This window comes from Doryrhamphus excisus, chromosome 19 (genome assembly GCF_030265055.1).
Source record: "Doryrhamphus excisus isolate RoL2022-K1 chromosome 19, RoL_Dexc_1.0, whole genome shotgun sequence".
Taxonomy (NCBI): domain Eukaryota; kingdom Metazoa; phylum Chordata; class Actinopteri; order Syngnathiformes; family Syngnathidae; genus Doryrhamphus; species Doryrhamphus excisus.
Genome location: NC_080484.1, coordinates 673,361 through 692,927, shown reverse-complemented (window position 1 = coordinate 692,927; position 19,567 = coordinate 673,361). Strand labels below are relative to the sequence as shown.

Genomic DNA, 19,567 nt, shown 5'->3' with positions numbered 1-19,567 from the left:
TCTTGAAATATATACAGTATTATTAATTAATTGAAGAAATATACTAGAAACAATATAATGGTAATATTTGACACCCTATTGAATAATTACAATTGTTAAATTGGCTAAAATTAGCTTTCATGGTTAAAAAAAACAAGCTAGCTTACTTGGCAGCTGTCTTTTTTTAAAATTAATTGAAGAAATATACTACAAACAATATAATGGTAATATTTGACACCCGATTGAATAATTGCAATTGTTAAATTGGCTAAAATTAGCTTTCATGGTTAAAAAAACAAGCTAGCTTACTTGGCAGCTGTCTTTTTTAAAAATTAATTGAAGAAATATACTAGAAACAATATAATGGTAATATTTGACACCCTATTGAATAATTACAATTGTTAAATTGGCTAAAATTAGCTTTCATGGTTAAAAAAACAAGCTAGCTTACGTGGCAGCCGTCATTTTGGGGAGGCCATTTCCTGGTATGGTCACATGACCACCCCAAATGATGCCCATATATCAGTATATGTCTTTCACAAACCTGTTTAAAACACGTTTAAAGTGTAACTAACATGCCTGTCACATAGTCAGCGGCTGTGTGTGTATGTGTGTGAGAGAGCGAGAGGGAGGGGAGTAAAGTTGCATCCATGCCAGACGTGTAAGATTTGTGTGCGGAAGGTTGTTTCTACTCCACAGTCGTGACTCAATGCGCCACAGAAACCATTGGTATCTGTGTGGTCACGTGGGTCCGTCTCTATGCCCTTATGTGGGAAGGCGGAAGGCGCGCACCTGTGAGCTGACGTCACGACCCCAACGTACCTGCAGCCACTCATCTCTTTGAGCAACGACCAAAGCCCTCTGCGCTAACCGAACTCTTTCAGAAGTCAACTGAAACTACTCTCCGGAGACACGGACGCTCGTTGGACTCGAACACTTGGATATACTTTCATTTTGTCGTCGGCGTCGCTAGCGGTAGAGCATTTTGGGGATCGGTAAGAAGATGGGGACCGCCTGGTTCGCGGTGTGGGGGACTTTCTTCGTCCTGCTTCTGGTAAGTTATCTCTTTTTGTGTGCCCTTTAAGCGTGTCTTAGTGATTCCAAGTGATTAATTTGCTTTCCCGGCTGTTTTAATCTAGTTTATATGCGATGTTAGCGTTAGTATATCACTATGTTATTGATCATTTCACCTTTAACTTAGTCAGACGCTACCAACTGAACACGGAAGTCATTTTAGGTAAGTATCTATACACAACAAAACTGCTTCATTCAAAGTTGGACTGAGTTACGTGTTAATTTGATTCTCATCTTCAGACAAAATAATGAATTATCATTTACATGTCATCATTTATTCATGCATAAGTACTAAGTAGGGATCTTTCTGTCCTGGAGCTTAATGGCCTCGCCCTGCTCCTCCGTAATGGCGTCGACAGGTTAACTTGTTCACACTCGTCAATATCTAACATGGAAGCCTCTTCCCTTTCACTTTCCCATCGCGACTTTTAACTCACAGATGCAGGTTGAATTTTTTTCTGTATGAGGCCCTTGGTGGGGAAAAAGTGTGTCAACAGTGCGGCCCGTGGGCCATGGACAGCACACAGATGGCTATTTATTAACCCTTGGCATAGTTTAGAAATAAAAATTAAGCATGGTTTGCATTAGAATTTTATGAAGGAATATATGAACACAGACCCCCCCCCCCAAAAAAAAAAATAATTAAAATTGCCCAAATGCAGTAAACGGTACCGACAAACCAAAATGGCCAACTATCTAATTGTCTTACAGCTTGGGGGGTTTGTCATATTACTGATTGGAAATTAAAAAAAAAAAAAGAATGTCATGAAGGAATATTTGGCCACACATAAAAATCAACCCCCACCCACCAAAATAGAAATGGTCCAGATTCACAAAAAAATGGCACCCACCCAAAATGGCCGACCACAGCAGAGGTTCTTGACTGGTGTCAAACTGGGACCCACATTTTCCAGTGGTCATTGTGTCACGACGGTCATTTAAAATTTTTCACACTTGTTTTCCATTGTAATTATTTAACAAAAATATATTTTTATACTTTTAACTTGTATGCATATTTATTTGTTTTTAATTTATGTTTAAATTTATTTATTCCTTCATTGATTTATTTTTTTATTTTTTAAGGCAACACAAGCACATATTTTCTTTTACAAATTATATATATTATAATATTATATATATTTTCTATTTTTAATGAATTAATAATTGCATATCCAAAGGGGATATTATTCATTTTTTTCCATGAGTTATATTTAACATATTGTCGTCCCATTTTTGACCTGCTGTCTGCGATCCCCTTAGAATGGATCCACCACCACTGTCTTCCAACATCGTTCTTTGATGATACTGGCTTTGGTGTCGACAGGACTGTTAGACAGGAAGACCCCTTTGGGATTCCCCCCTAGGGAAATTGGCATAACACATATTTTCATAGTTGGAGCGTAGAAAACCTGTTTATAACCTTTGTAAATACAAATTTCACAAATGTATTCGCCCCTCTTGACATGAAATAACACCCCATAGTCACATTTACACTCTAATTACCCAATATAGTAGATATAATCAGGCAAAATAAGCCATTTAAGATATCAATTAGTACACAATAATATGTCTCTTGGGAGTTGAGATTTCACAACAGTAGCCTGTGTTGTTATGATGGTGACTATTGTCATTATTATTATTATTATTATTATTATTATTATTATTATTATTATTATTATTATTAGTGCCTGTTGTGTGATAAATAGTTAAATCAAAGCCTGTTGAAGGCAAGTCTGGTGCCTGTTAAAAGTGACACCTAGTGGCCTGTGTAGACTACATTTTATTAATGTCTTGTATTGCCTTCAACTGTAATTGTATTTTAATGGATTTATGCTAGGAAATTAATAATTTAGGCAAAGAATACTTTGCATTTGCTTTGACTGAGTGTTTTATGTATTTATTTAATTGCTTTTTTAAATTGCCTTAAACTGTAATTGTATTTTAATGGATTGATGCTAGAAAATTCATAATTTAGGCCAAGAATACTTGGCATTTGCTTTGACTGAATGTTTTGTGTATTTATTTTATTATTTTTTAAATTTTATTGCCTTAAACTGTAATTGTATTTTAATGGATTTATGCTAGAAAATTCATAATTTAGGCCAAGAATACTTGGCATTTGCTTTGACTGAATGTTTTATGTATTTATTTATTTAATTTTATTGCCTTAAACTGTAATTGTATTTTAATGGATTCATGCTAGAAAATGCATAATTTAGCCCAACAATGTTTTATTTATTTTTATTTTTTTTTAAATCTTATTTTAATCTTATTTTTTTCTTAATGTACTTATATATGAATGATGCACAGACTGTTGGGCACTTTTTCAATTTCGTTGTACTTGTTACAACGACAATAAAATACTATTCTATTCCATTCTAATATGCAACCACAAAACAGCAATCATTTAAAAAGCGTGATGTAACGAGGGACGACTGTCACACGGGGAATTTTTTTCTTTATTTGTAATGATTTAGTCTATCTTGGCCAACCCTGGACTGGTTTTGGCGTGTTTTAATAAGGACATCCCAATACAACGGCTGTAGCCTTGCTTTTTTTCGAGATACTTTTTTTTTTTTTTCTATCAATGTTGGATCGGAGCAAAACCAGTGTTGAATCATAGGAATTCGGTTATTCCAAGGTGTCTGAAAGGATGGAGCCTACATTATTATTTTTATGTACGAACTCTTTATACTATTTATTTTCTTTCAGGCTCCAGTTTGGTGTGAGGAGCAATCCTGTGTTCCCGGATTTGGGTCAGACATGAAGGTTTTCAAAGTGAGCAGACCACAACTAGGACCGGGTACACGGCTGGGAAAAGGTAAGCAATCTCGATAGAAGTTTTTCCAGGATTATTTTTTGTGGCGTAGGTCAGTTCATGTCATATCTGCTCTGAATTTTGAAGGAAAGGTCCAAATAGCCGCAACTTTATTTATAAACGGATTCCCACAGAGTTTGAATAAATAGCTCTGTAGGCGAGTTCTTTTCATGAGCGACACACGGGAGCACGAGCAAGTTTCAGCTTGCTCCACTTTCAGTAATGTTCCTACCTGCAAGGCGCAACAATGTCCCCAAGCCTGTTTTGCAAATCGTCTCTGCTCAGAGCCTGTCAACAATTAAGTTTGCTGAGCCTGGGTAGTATCTTTAAAATGCAAAAAAAAATCCTATCCTAATCCTAACAAGGAAATAATGACGTGTTTTTCTTTTCTTAGTAGTCCGTGAGTACCATGTCTGTGATATAAACACTGGTTCCCCTTGGTCCCCATGCGTTCTTATTACTAAAAAATGGCCGCTCTAGTCGCTTTTGTTGACAAAATGTGAGAGCCCAAGGGGTCATTTGTATGAAAAAAATGGGTCAGTTTATGTTTAGTGTTTTTGCAACAGCACATTTATGGTTATGGCACCAAGGAAAATAAAACGGACGGGAGTGGCGACAACAGCAAAGGAACTATCATCTTTTATAGCTTTTAGCACCGAACAAAGATCATTTTATTCATCTTTTTCTGCAAAAACTAACTGTAGGAGCTATTTATTGGTGTGTTCCTAGGTTTCTGATATCTGTTGATTTATTTTTTGTTGTTGTTGTTTTGTTTGGATTACTTGATAATATTTTCTTGTTAGTTATTTATTTATTTGTTTATCTATCATATTTTGTTGGGGTTAATTAGTAGTTAATTTCTGGGTTTATTTCATTGGATAACACCCTGGGCACCTGCGATATATTTAGGTAGGCAGTGCTCACAGGACCAGCATGCACCGGGGTGGGCCTATGGTTTTTGTACCAGCGCAAGAGAGGCAACAGGAAAAGGCCCTTGTTCCTTTTTTGTTTGTTTGTTTGCTTGCTCGGTAATAAAAGGAAAGAAGAAGAAACGGAACAAGATTGTTTGGACAATGACTCTTTTGCCTGCGTAAAACAAAATGGTGCATCAGTGGCCGTTTGATTATAGCATAAGTTACGTTTATTATTTTAGTGAAGGACAAATAGCCACTACACTAACAAAATGCACCCTTTACATTATGCACCCATCGAGGAAAATCATAAAAAAATCCCTTTATTATCACCATTTCGCCATACAGACAACTGCTTATGTCGGGTTCTACGATTTACTATGTGTTTTTTTTTATAGTAGTATTTCACAATGAAAAAAAGTAGGAACCTGCTGACTCCGTCCGTCGCTCACACGCGTCAGTGGGTGAGATCACAGTTCGTCATCTGTTTAGCAATTTCAGATGATCTTTGCTAATATGCCCTCGTCTGCTGTGCGTAACGGAGGGAAGTGAGCCAACGCAAAAAGCTGTCTAGTTTCTATTTAATGACATTGTACTGTAACATTGTACTCGGCCCAAAGTCGACTGGGATAGGCTCCAGCGTACCGCAGCGACCCTAATGAGGATAAGCGTCACTTAAAGGTAACGATTGGGTGGTCTGCGACATGTGCAAAATGGAGATGGCATACCATACAGGCACTACCGCGATGCACCAGCACCCGGGAGCTTGTGCTTGTGTGGAGAAGACACCGTACATTAATTGCATTAATATAGCATTAATTGCTATATATACGTAGGTCAAATTATGGGGAGACAATCGAATCAAAGTCGAATCAAATCGGACTTAAAAATTAATCATTAGATTAATCGATGCATTGAAAAATGTTCTATTACAAAAATAATCATTTAACCCAGCCCTACTATTCAAGTTATCTTAGAAGACGTTCGGGCTCTCATCCAAGCAAGCTTCATCAGATCATGACTAGGTGGGACACACACGCACCAGTCAGACTAGATAGGACAGCTCTTGTCAAGATCCAATCTCCTCGGGGGGGACGAGGCGGTCCAGACACAAGTGGTTGGCTCTTTAGTGGTGTCAAATGGCCATCGTTGGGATTCAAACCACCAAACATTCCTGTCTGGACATGCCTCCTCCTTTTTAGAGGATAAATAGCTCCCAGACTGGAGCTGTCCTATCTAGTCTGACTTGCTTCATTGTCCATGGCTACGGCCAATGTGCTGATCAAGCACATTTTAGTCATAAAGATGACTAAATGAACAAAAATACAAAAGTAAACAATGTTATAGTAATGAGACGGTAGCCACAGCAAGAAGTAGTAAAGAAGTAAAGTACTCCCCCAGTAAACATTGGGAGTCTAAAGGGGACTGTAGGGGTGCTATTTCATGTCTAGCGGGCTCTAATGTTAATAACCGTATAAACAGGTTTTTTGTATGCAATTTCAGTTGTCCTATTTTGAGGAAATCCACATGTCACGCTCGGGTCTGGGACCAATTATCCGTGGTAATCTGAGGGATGGAAGAAAAATTGCACTTTTTTTTTTCTTCATATGTGGCACTTGGTCTTCCCCCATTTCTATAGTGGACTTCACAGAATGTTCGGAGCGCAGCAGGTTTCCTTTCTCCAGTGATGACTCTCGTTTCGCGGTCCAGACTGACGGGGTTGTGGTGGTGAGTATTTGTCTTCGCTGCATTGGTCCCATTTAGGTCATTTATGCAAATAATGATAATGGATAGATAATAAATCAACATGAGCATGTATATGGTGTGTTAGTGTTGCTTTTTGGGTTGCTGAGATTTATTTCATTGTATTTTTTTTTTTCAACCCCAGAAAAAAAAACTTGGTTGTCCTTGACTGATTTTTATTTTTTATTTTATTTTTTCAGGTAAAAAGACAGTTTGTTCTTCATGGCAAACTTGATTTCTTGATCCACACGTGGGACTCGCAAGGGCGCAAGGTGACTCTTCCTGTCAGGGTAGTGCATCAACGAGACCACCATGTTGCAGAGGTAGGATCAGGGTTTATTACCAATAACGGACTTTTGTATTTACATGGTATTTTTACTATGGTTGCACAACAATAGAGACCTAATTCCTTTTAGTGTTCGACTGCATGGACCCAGTGAGAAAGTTGGAAACTGGGGGAAAAAAAAAACGGAATTCATGGAAAAAACGCTGTAATTTGACAAATATAAAGAGGGGGAAAAAGCTGCAATTTTAAAAAGGATAAACATTAAGGATAAATATTAAATACAGTTTATTTTTAATAATATGATAAAATAAAGTTGTAATTTGGGGGAAATTTGTTTGCGGAAAAAGTTGCATTATGTGAATTAAGTAAAAATATTATTGGAATAAAGTCATCATATTCATGAAAAGAATATTTACAAGGATGATTTTAGAAGAAAGTTGTAATATTTGTATTTTTTTTTTTTTTTTAAAAAGCAAAAATCTGGAAAAAAAAAGTTGGTACTAATAGGCATTTTCATCAATGTCGCAATGCTGAGATGCAGTGTTTTCTTGAACTAGACACATATAATTTTGCCATTGCATCCCTTCCCCTGTGTGGCCATCGCTGGAAAAAGTTTGGACACCCATTGTGTGGCACACTGACTTTTTATGCTCACACGGTGTTGACGCCATGTTGGCGTGTCACCGATTACGACCATAATCTGCTGGACTTTAAACAATGCAAGCTTAACACCTGATACTATATGAGGATGGGTTTTTTTTGCAGGAAGGTGGGTGCAAGTTTCACTTCCCGGTACACAGATTGTGGCCTTTCACCGCCGCATGACAGAAATAGACAAAAGTCACATCCCACAGCATAGCGACACATTTGTGACTACTTTCTGTACCTAACAAAGGTGTGTTATTTGTTTAACACTGTTGATTTTCGTGCAATTTATAAATGGTAGCGGCGACCTTGCACAAAAGAAATAAACAGGAAAAACTCAAACTGAATAAAATAAAGTTAATGTATTGTGTTTCATTGACTACTAGTAATACATTTACATGTGTTAATACCGTACAGTATGTAAAGGTTTTGAGTATTTGGAAATCTCAGTGGCAGTGAAATGGCTACCTCTAGTGGCTGACCCAGAAATGACAAGCACACGGTTTTTTTTTGTTTTTTTTGCACCGTGCTTTTGCATTTAATGGTAATGGTAATGGTTTAATTTCATTTGAACATGCATCAGATTCCAATTGAGTGCATCCCATAATCAGTTCCCAGTTCCACATGTCCAAAAGGAGTAGGAAGAAGCAAAGCTTATTAAATCCTACCCCTCCATCTGGTACTTTTACAATCACTGACTCTTACATTTGTTCACTTCCTACTTTCCTAATATAGTTAAATTTTTTATGTTTTTAAAAATTATAAAAAAATTATTATAAAATAAAAAAATAATTGTTATAATTTTTTAAATAAAAAAAAAATTTTTTTTTATTTTTTTCACGTACCGAAGTACTTGGTGATATGAGCATCCAATGCCATAATGGGTACCATAGTAAGTGTCAATATAGTGATATATATATATAGCACGTCATGACTGGTTCAAGACTTGAATTGGCTCATCGTTGTGCATTGTTTAATTTCCTTACTCAATCCATTCCATAGTTTGATTCCACATACTGAAATGCTATGGCTAGCAAAATGTAGTCATTTACTGTTTTTACCTTGAAAAAAAATATTCCAAGCATGTGGAGCCCGCTGTATTAAATCTATAACACAGAAACACACGTCTTTTTCTTTTCTCTGTGTTTTAAAGATATAAAAACAGAAAAAAGGCAACAGCTCAGTAGTGCACATAATGGAATACACATAGGCCGTGATTAAAACATGTTTTTTATATACACATAGTAACGGGTACATTCATGACAACATGTAATACTTGCAGTGTTTTGTGTATTTCGGCCATTCCACACCGTTGGTTGAACGCTGTGAATTCATGATTTTAATGCAAGCGTTGGCCTCTTGCTTCTTTACAGAGCGCAGATGATCCCGACGTGCCTGTTTTGCGTTTTTCAAGAGCTGGCACCGGCTTGAAGAGGAGAAAGAGAGACTGGGTTATTCCCGACATCAATGTTGCAGAGAACGACAGAGGTCCTTACCCGCTCAAAGTATCCCAGGTGAGTCCTCCTGGGTGGTCTTCAAAAAAACCCAAAAAGTTTTCATTTCTGGATCTGATGACGGTAACTTAACTTATTCAATCCCATATGTTATTCAAAAGCTGGTAGCGGCCATTTTGACTGATCCTCATTAGTATTGAGTTCTATGGCTATATAAACACGGAACCCACCAGCGTCACGCTGCGGAGGAGCAGTCATCACATCGATAAATTTAAATGTTTTGCACATTTATTCCTTTTAAAGTTGATAATGCCGTTTAAATGTGTGTTTTAAGAAAGCTGTGTTTACATTTCAATAAATATTTCTTTAAACATGAGACCTGGAATATTTGTTATCATGGTCATTTTTTCATGTAAATTGAGGGATCAAAAGCAGTATCGGCCACAAATATCGTCCCAAGCAAAATCAGCCATCGGCTGAGGGTGATGGAAAAAAATCAGCATCGACCCCCCAAAAAAAAACCATATCGGTCGATCCCTAATTTTGACCCTTGGAGTTCCGTCTCTGAAACCTGGTTTCAGTGTCCTCACTACTTCCCTGCTTTGTTGTGTAGATTCGGTCCAACGAAGACAAACTGAAGAAGATTTTCTACAGCATCACCGGTCCGGGAGCCGATCAGCCTCCCGTGGGACTTTTTAACATGGACAGAGACACCGGAAACCTTTACCTCACGGAACCACTGGACAGAGAGAAGCAGGACAAGTACCTGGTGAGATCCTCTTGTATGTTTTTAGCTACGCTTGCACAGGACGCTCAGTGCTAGCAGAGCAAAACGTAACTCGAGGCGCTTAACCCGTACATCTTTGCAGTTCCAAGCACACGCTGTGGCAGACGGGTCTGGGAATGCCGAGGAGCCCATGGAGATCGTCGTGAACGTCATTGATCAGAATGACAACAAACCCGCATTTGAAAAAGACACGTTCCGCGGGGAAGTGGCTGAGGCGTCACCAAAAGGTAACGTTCATTTTTTTTTTTTTTTTACATTTATTTAGGAAATCTGTCGGGTTGTCGCTCTTGCTTGGTCCTCACGTGTTGGACTGGTACCAAAGGATTGTTCCTTTGTTTCACTCAGAACTGTAATCTGTGTGGCAGATTACATTGTAATCTACTAATTTGAATTAGTAAGTGACTTTAAAGAGCGTACATTTGTCCCCCCAAAAAACCCTGTAAAAAGTAATAATTAAAAATTGCTTTAAAAAAAAAAGGAAATGTAGATTTAAGTGATAAAAAAATCAAATAAATACAAATATAAATGACTTAAGTGTGAATTTTTTTTATCAAAATGATTTAAATGTAAAAAAAAATTGAAAAACAAAATTAAAATTAGAAAATAAAATTGACTTAAATAAAACAAACAATTATAATTACTTAAATGTAGTGTAAATACAAATAAAAATGTATAAAGCAGAGGTAGGGAACCTATGGCTCGGGAGCCAGGTAGGGCTCTTTTGATGACTGTATCTGGCTCTCAAGCATTTCTTACCACAATAAAAATGTATTTTTGCTAACATTTTAAAGTAAACCATCACAGAAATGACTGTTAAAAATAATATTCAAAATCAACAACTTTCTTATGCATTTTAATCCATCCATCTATTTTCTACTGCAATACGGCCGACCATATCTATCTTTCCTGATGAACACCAAAACTCGATTATTACTGGGTAATGCTGTAGTCTACCTCAGTCATTGAGATGTCAACATGTAAATATAAACTTTCCTCCTTTAGTCAAATAGTCACCTAGCTAAAGCTGCAGAACCAAGCCTTCTGGCAAAGATGGCCAAAAGAATGAAATATACTGAGTACGGTGCAAAACCATGCAGCAGCAGAAGTTGCATTAATGGCAACAAGTATTTGATTTATTATTAGACATTGCGCTGCTCACGAAAGTGTGCTGGCCACACCCCCTTGGCGTGGGGTAGTGTGCCTGGTCTACGTAATTAGAGCCCATTATATCTAAAACTGTTGGTCTTACATAAAAATGCACACATTTTATTGCATTCAATGTTTAAAAAAATGTATATGGCTCTCACAGATACACATTTTAAAATATCTGGCAGGTTCCCGACCCCTGGTATAAAGTAATGAAAATAAATACAATTATAAATTACTTAGAATTAATAAATAATTAAAAATAATTAATTACGTAGAATAAAAAAACTCATTACTTGGATGAAAACATTAAAAAAAAAAACCCAAAATGACTTAATTTAAAATCTCCCCCTTCTGTATTTGTATCAATCTGCAGGTTTCGAGGTGATTAAGGTGGTTGCCACGGATGCGGACCAGCCCAACACCGACAACTCGGACATCCGTTACCGCATTATCAGTCAAGACCCCGAGCTGCCCAGAGCTGGTCTGTTTGACATAAACCCGGTGACCGGAGCCATCAGAATCAACGCGGGGGGCTTAGACCGAGAGGTGAGGGCGTTCTCATTCGTCGCCATCTTTGCTATCATTTGCCATGTTTTCAACCACTTTTCCATCCCACAGAAATATCCAAAGTACACACTGGTGGTGGAGGCAGCCGACATGGTGGGTGAGGGCTTGACCGGGAAGGCCAACGTCATCCTCACTGTGACAGACAGCAATGACAACGCTCCAGTGTTTACTCAGAACTCTGTGAGTACCGTTTGACTCCGCTGTTTACATCAACATGGACTCGGAATGTCGTTTATTTTGCTCCATTATTGATTTATTTTTTTTGAAGATGGGTTTTTATTTCCCCAGGATGGCATTCAGGGGCGTCACTAGGTTCTGAGGGACCAGAACCTAGTGACACAAGTACACTGCAAAACCGCTGCTCAATCTCTGCAACCATTTTGTCCAGTGGACATTGATCAATTATATAATAATCATTATTATATTATCAATTAGCCTATTATTATCATCACTATCATCATTATTCTTCTGATTATTGCTACTACTAGTAGGCTAGTATTAGCCTGCTTTTGCTCTATTATATGAAATTTGTCAGATTTTTTTTTTTTTGGTAAAAAATAAATAAATGTGGAAAAAAATCAATAAAAAAAAATCAAATTATTGAGGGGGCTTAACATTTTAGGGGGTGCCGAAGCCCCCCTAAAATAGGCCTAATGACGCCACTGATGGTATTACAATACACTGTGCTTCAATCATTAAAAAAAAAAAAAAAAAAAAGGGGCCATTGTCATTTATTTAGCATATTCTTCAATTTACAATCACAATTATACACACAGACTTAAATGTGTGGCCAAATTTTTAAATACATAAGTGGACATCTTTTAATAACTGTCAATGACTGTTTGTGGGGAAAATCACTGAAGAATGGTTGGAATAAATCTTAAAGGGCCCCGTGGCAGTCCAACATTGTGATTCCCTTTTGCTTTTTCACAGTACGAAGCATCCATAGCGGAAAACAAAGTGGACGCTGCTGTCATTCGGATGTCTGTGACGGACGGAGACGAGCCACATTCTCCAGCCTGGAATGCAAAGTTCAAGATTGTTGACGGCGATCCCGGAAATTTTTTCTCTGTGGAAACGGGAGCCAACAAGAATGAGGGAATCATCAAAACTGTCAAGGTATAAATAATCAAGTTTTTTTGAAGTACACTCTGTCACTATCACATTGTTATTTTGTCATTCATTAAGAAACTATTGCCATTTTCTCGTTGAATACTACCTCTTATTAGTAGAAAATTAGCATATTTCAGTGAATTGTACTTCATGCATTCCTTCATTTTCTACCGCTTTCTCCTCACGAGGGTTGCGGGGGGTGCTGGAGCCTATCCCAGCTGTCTTTGGGCGAGGGGCGGGGTACACCCTGGACTGGTGGCCAGCCAATCACAGGGCACATATAGACAAACAACCATTCACACTCACATTCATACCTATGGACAATTTGGAGTCGCCGTGAATTGTACTTATGAAGTATTTTCAATCCCAAAATACACATTGTAATGGTAATGGTAATGGTTTAATTTCATTTGAACATGCATCAGATTCCAATTGAGTGCATCCCATAATCAGTTCCCAGTTCCACATGTCCAAAAGGAGTAGGAAGAAGCAAAGCTTATTAAATCCTACCCCTCCATCTGCTACTTTTACAATCAGTGACTCTTACATTTGTTCACTTCCTACTTTTCCTAATAGTTAAATTTGTTTATGTTTTTAAAAATTATTAAAAAATTATTATAAAATAAAAAATAATTGTCATAATTTTTTAATAAATTTTTTTTGTTACATTTTTTTGTTAATTTGTTACATTTGTTCACTTCCTGCTTTCCTAATTTATTTTTATTTAATTTTTCCTATAAAAGTCTTAACAATAATGACTTTTTTTGTTGTACATTTGTTCACTTCCTGCTTTCCTAATATAGTTATTTAAGTTAAAAAAAAAATTTTTTATTAAAAAAAATAATAATAATTTTGTCCCGTACATCATGACTGGTCCAAGATTGTAGGCAAACGAAGGCATTCTAATTGTGAATTTGGGACTCGGTTACCATATTATATTACATATTTATATTATATATATAAAATATATATCTTATTTTAAGTGACAATATCTACTATGTTGTGTAATACAAATGTAAACGTGACTATAGGGGTGTTAGTTCACGTCTTGAGGGCTCTAGTAATGTGGGAATATACTAATGTTAGAATATGAATCATATTATAATTGTAATGTTTTTCTCCTCAGGGTCTGGACTTTGAGAAGAGCGCCAAGCACACTTTGCTGGTCGCCGTGGAGAACGAAGTCCCGTTCGCTACCCCCTTGCCCACCGCCACCGCCACCGTGGTGGTGAACGTCATCGACGTCAACGAAGCCCCGGTCTTTGAGCCGGTGCAGAAACTTGTGTCTAAACGCGAGGACCTTGCCGTTGACGCCGACGTGGTGCAGTACACCGCCTCGGACCCCGACATTGCACGCAAGCAGTCGGTCATGTAAGAAAACCACTCCCTCTTTGTGTGGCTTTTTTCCATTCGAGGATACGTCTTTTCTAACCAATTCTGTCTGCACCTTCCAAACGTCCAGGTATAAAATCATCAGCGACCCGGCAGGCTGGTTGAATGTGGCCAAACTCACGGGCGTGATCACGGTGAAGAGTCCCATGGACCGAGAAGCCGTCTTTGTCAAGGACAACAAATACACCGCTCTCATCGGCGCGTACGACAACGGTAAGCCAATGGGCTTCATTCAAATTCATCAAATTATAGCCCAAACGTGAACGTATTGTGTCTCCACCAGATGAAGTCCCAGCCACTGGAACCGGTACGCTGATAATCCTCCTCGAGGACGTCAACGACAACGCACCCACAATTGAGGAGCGTTCCATCACGGTGTGTCTTCAATGTTGTTGTCTTCCATTTGAAATGTGTTTTTGCCGGATGCCGTAGATTGGTGCCCGGTGTCTCCAGCTCTTTTTTTTTTTACAATTGGATTGTTTTTGCTTCCCAGGTGTGCAACAAAGAGTCGGCCCCTCAGTTGCTGTCTGTAACGGATAAAGACGGACCTGGTTTTGCCGGACCATACAGAGTCTCCTTGGAGGGCATGTCCAAAAACAACTGGACGGCAAGAATGAATGATTCTAGTAAGTTTTTTCTAGTAAGGGCTAACTACCGTATTTTCCGCACTATAAGGCGCACCTAAGAGCCTTCAATTTTTTCCAAAAGTTGACCATGTGCCTAATAATCCAGTGCGCCTGGTATATGGAAAAAAGTTTAAAAATATGTCATTCATTGAAGGTGCGCCCTATATATGGAAAAAAGTTTAAAAATATGTCATTCATTGAAGGTGCGCCTTTTATATATGGAAAAAAAGTTTAAAAATATGTCATTCATTGAAGGTGCGCCTTATATATGGAAAAAAGTTTAAAAATATGTCATTCATTGAAGGTGCGCCTTATATATGGAAAAAAGTTTAAAAATGTCATTCATTGAAGGTGCGCCTTATATATGGAAAAAAGTTAAAAAATGTAATTCATTGAAGGTGCGCCTTATATATGGAAAAAAGTTTAAAAATATGTCATTCATTGAAGGTGCGCCTTATATATGGAAAAAAGTTTAAAATATGTCATTCATTGAAGGTGCGCCTTATATATGGGGAAAAAAGTTAAAAAATGTAATTCATTGAAGGTGCGCCTTATATATGGAAAAAAGTTTAAAAATATGTCAATCATTGACGGTGCGCCCTATATATGGAAAAAAGTTTAAAAATGTCATTCATTGAAGGTGCGCCTTATATGTGGGGAAAAAAGTTAAAAAATGTAATTCATTGAAGGTGCGCCTTTATATATGGAAAAAAGTTTAAAAATATGTCATTCATTGAAGGTGCGCCTTATATATGGAAAAAAGTTTAAAAATATGTCATTCATTGAAGGTGCGCCTTATATATGGAAAAACGTTTTAAAATGTCATTCATTGAAGGTGCGCCTTATATATGGAAAAAAGTAAAAAAATGTAATTCATTGAAGGTGCGCCTTTTATATATGGAAAAATGTTTTAAAATATGTCATTCATTGACGGTGCGCCTTATAATGCGGATCGCCTTACATATGATAAAAAGTTTAAAAATGTAATTCATTGAAGGTGCGCCTCACATATTGAAAAAAGTTTAAAAAATGTCTTTCATTCAAGGTGCGCCTTATATGTGGAAATTAAAAAAAAAAAAGTCATTCATTGAAGGTGCGCCTTATAATGCGGTGGGCCTTACATATATGGGAAAAAAGTTTAAAAATATGTCATTCATTGAAGGTGCGCCTTATAATGCGGATCGCCTTACATATGGTAAAAAGTTTAAAACTGTCTTTCATTCAAGGTGCGCCTTATATGTGGAATTTAAAAAAAAAAAAAATGTCATTCATTGAAGGTGCGCCTTATAATGCGGTGGGCCTTACATATATGGGAAAAAAGTTTAAAAAGTATGTCATTCATTGAAGGTGCGCCTTATAATGCGGATCGCCTTACATATGGTAAAAAGTTTAAAAATGTAATTCATTGAAGGTGCGCCTCACATATTGAAAAAAGTTAAAAAAATGTCTTTCATTGAAGGTGCGCCTTATATGTGGAAATTTAAAAAAAAAAATGTAATTCATTGAAGGTGCGCCTTATAATGCGGTGTGCCTCATATATGGGAAAAAGTTTTTAAAATATGTCATTCATTGAAGGTGCGCCTTATAATGCGGTGCGCCTTATAGTGCATAAAATCGGGTATTGGGTACTTTGGAGAGTAGAGTGGCGTAGAAAAACGCCAAGTCCTTGTAATGGTTTTGTTGTAACTTCCTTTTTTTTTTATTTCTGCCAGAAACGGGCATCATCTTGAATTTGGCCACCGAGTTGGCGAGCGGGGAGTACACCGTGGTTCTCCGTGTGGCCGACAACCAGGGCCTCCAGCAGGACAGCACCGTTCAGGCCAAAGTGTGCGACTGCACCGGGGAAGAGGTGGTCTGCAAGGGCCGCGTGGCGGGCGGCACGGACTTGCCGGTTATACTGGGAATACTGGGAGGAATCCTCCTGCTTCTCTGTGAGTATGACCTTTGGCTTTTTATCCATCGGCACAAATCGTTTATCGGTTTTTTTTTCATCTTGCGGCGTGCTCAGTGCTGCTGCTCCTGCTGCTGATGTTTGCGAGACGCAGAAGGGGAGAGCAAAAGGAGCCTCTGCTGCAGGACGACGATATCCGAGACAACATCTACTACTATGACGAAGAGGGCGGTGGAGAGGATGATCAGGTAACGTTACGTCTTTACTGAAAGTCACTTTTGAGCAACAAATGTTGTTTTGGGGGCCACCGTGCATTTTGAGACATCCCTACCGTATCAGTCCCTGAAGAAACGCTAACAGCTAAACCTAAAACACTCACAAGCTAGCAGTAATAAAGATGGGGAGATGGGTATAGGATTTTTTTGAACATCTTGAATTGGGAAATTGTAAAGACGATGTGCGGGCATTCCTCACCACTTGGCCGTTTCAGTTTCGCTGCTTCACTCTATTAAATTTTACAAATATTACAAATTTCCCCACTGAGGGACGAATAAAGGCATATCTTAAGTTCTTTTAAAATGAAATAAACTATTGCTATTTCACGCTTGGCCATGACTTATTTTTAAAATATGTAGATTTAATCCAATTTTATATATTCTTGGCCTACAAACTCAAAATGATTGGACTAAAAAGCTTAAAAAAACTGCATAATAAAGGAAAATATAAGCTATTCAGAAGACGCATTCAAAGACCTAATATGTGTTGTATACACACTGGTCACAGGCCTCACAGCTAGGAGACCCGGGTTCAATCCCACCCTTTGTGTGGAGTTTGCATGTTCTCCCCGTGCATGCGTGGGATTCCAAAAACATGCTAGGTTAATTAGCCACTCCAAATTGTCCATAGGTATGAATGTGAGTGTGAATGGTTGTTTGTCTATATGTGCCCTGGGATTGGCTGGCCACCAGTCCAGGGTGAACCCCGCCTCTCGCCCCAAGACAGCTGGGATAAGCGGTAGAAAATGAATGAATGAACATATTTATATATATTTTAAACACATTTAAGTAATCCATTTAAATTTTTTGTAATTTTTTTAAGCTCTATTTTAAGCTCTATAAGAAGTCATTTTATTTAGTTTGTATTTCGTTTTCATTTGTGCACACTTGAAGTCATTTTGTATTATTTTTAAATTGTTTGTAAACATTTTATACAAGCTATTTTTATTTATTTTAATTTTAACACTTAAGTCATTTTGTTATTGTTTACTTTTAAATGAAGTCATTTTGGTTATTTTTATGTTTTCATCTAAGTTATGAGTTTTTATTCTACACTTACAGCAAGTAATTTATAATTGTATTTATTTTAATTACTTTATAATATTTATTTTTTTTATTTTTTATTTATTTATTTTATTATTATTTTATTATTTTTACTTTTTTATGGCATAGAAAACCTGTTTATGAGCTTCTAAATGTTTTTTTTTTTTTTACATTAGAACCCTCAAGACGTGACATAACACCCCTATAGTCACCTTTTACATCTGTATTACCCAATACCGTAGAGACTTATTGATGTGGCGAGGGACGACGGTGCATATAAAAAGTACCGAATAAATACAAACGTTTAAAAGTATTCCATGCGCGTATGATGAAACGCCGTCTATCTTCCAGGACTATGATCTCAGCGTCCTCCACCAAGGCCTGGACAACCGTCCCGAGGTGTTCAGGAACGACGTGGTGCCCAACTTCCTGCCAGCCCCGCAGTACCGACCTCGTCCCGCCAACCCGGAGGAAATCGGCAACTTCATTGATGACGTGAGTCAAGCCCCGTGACCTCGCTAACATGCTAAGGCTAACGCTAACAGGCTAACGTACGCGCGGTTCCGAATGTTCTCTGCACTCTCTGAGCCCCGTGTGTCTCGCTTTCCCCCCCTCTGCAGAACCTGAAGGCGGCCGACAACGACCCGACGGCGCCCCCCTACGACACCCTGCTGGTGTTTGACTACGAGGGCGGGGGCTCCGACGCGGGAAGCCTGTCCACCCTCAACTCGTCCAGCAGCGGAGACCAGGACTATGACTGTCTGAGCGAGTGGGGACCTCGCTTCAAAAAGCTGGCGGACATGTACGGGGGGGGGGAGGAGGACGACATGCTGTAAAAACGTCGGAGCCAACCAACGCCTGGCCTCAAATTGGGGGGGGGGGGATTTGCATCGGCAAATGATTTGCACACCGCAGCCGTGTTAGCATCCACTGCTCAACAGCTCAGTTTTTCCCCAACTTTCATTTTGGTATTCGCCCGTTTAAGTGCTTGAGGTTTGAATTCTCTTTTTGTAAAAATGCTTTTAGTTGAGCTTTTAGCCGACGCTCTTCTGGTTCTTCTGGATATTTTTGCATGTTTACTGATGCAACATATTTTTTTTTATGTAATCCCACTGACGGTAGATGTTTGAATAAAGTACTCCACTTCTAACGCCCTGTGGATAACTACTTGAACAGCGGAACCCGTTTATGTCGACGCCCCTCCAACTTAGGTCAACTTAAGCCGCTAAGATGACCTCACAGAAAGCTTGTACATTTTACTTGGAACTTTGTCCGGTTGACATGTTAAGGAGAATGGATGATGATGATGATGATAAAGGACTTTTTCTTTGTTCATGTGCTGTTCCTTTTTATTACGATTCTTATATGGACAGAAATATTTCAATATTGAACAAAGCTAAATTTGTTCTCAATCAGAAATCACTCCACATTATTTATTACTCTCTATGGGCTAAATATGGGATAATAACTATAAAAGCAATCTTCACTGGCTAAATGTACTGCAAAAAAGGTCAGTAAGGATAATTCAGAGAACATACTAACTCCTTATTTGTAAAATGACAAATACTTCAACTTGCTGATATAGTTCATCTTCAAACAGCTAAAATAATGCATAAGGCTAAAAATAAGCAATTAGCTAAAAAAGTCATCCAGTCATGATGTGCTATATATATCACTATATTGACACTTACTCATATCACCTTGTACTTTGGTACGTGACAAAATATTAAATATATATTTTTGAAAAATAAAAAAAAATGTTTTATATTTTTTTAATAAAAATTTTTTTAATCATTAAAATACAACTTTTTTC

At 37.9% G+C, this 19,567-nt stretch overlaps 1 protein-coding gene across 1 annotated transcript; it reads left to right on the top strand.

Annotated features, from left to right (window-relative positions):
• Positions 1–709: 709 nt before the first annotated feature.
• Positions 710–19,089, top strand: cdh1 (cadherin 1, type 1, E-cadherin (epithelial)). The gene is made up of 18 exons (XM_058056830.1): positions 710–1,033; positions 3,766–3,874; positions 6,422–6,510; positions 6,726–6,848; positions 8,830–8,970; positions 9,524–9,679; positions 9,780–9,924; positions 11,220–11,392; positions 11,465–11,593; positions 12,347–12,532; positions 13,653–13,897; positions 13,989–14,131; positions 14,202–14,293; positions 14,412–14,544; positions 16,257–16,475; positions 16,553–16,683; positions 18,106–18,249; positions 18,375–19,089. The coding sequence occupies exons 1-18, from the start codon at positions 983–985 to the stop codon at positions 18,588–18,590; spliced, it is 2,625 nt and encodes an 874-aa protein (XP_057912813.1). The 5' UTR covers positions 710–982; the 3' UTR covers positions 18,591–19,089.
• The last annotated feature ends 478 nt before the right edge of the window (positions 19,090–19,567 follow it).

Excerpts from the sequence above, each read along its gene's own strand:
- cdh1 (XM_058056830.1), top strand. The coding sequence starts at position 983 with ATGGGGACCGCCTGGTTCGCGGTGTGGGGGACTTTCTTCGTCCTGCTT. Across the intron at positions 3,875-6,421 it reads GGGTACACGGCTGGGAAAAG|TGGACTTCACAGAATGTTCG; the intron begins GTAAGCAATCTC and ends CCATTTCTATAG. Across the intron at positions 16,684-18,105 it reads GCGGTGGAGAGGATGATCAG|GACTATGATCTCAGCGTCCT; the intron begins GTAACGTTACGT and ends TCTATCTTCCAG.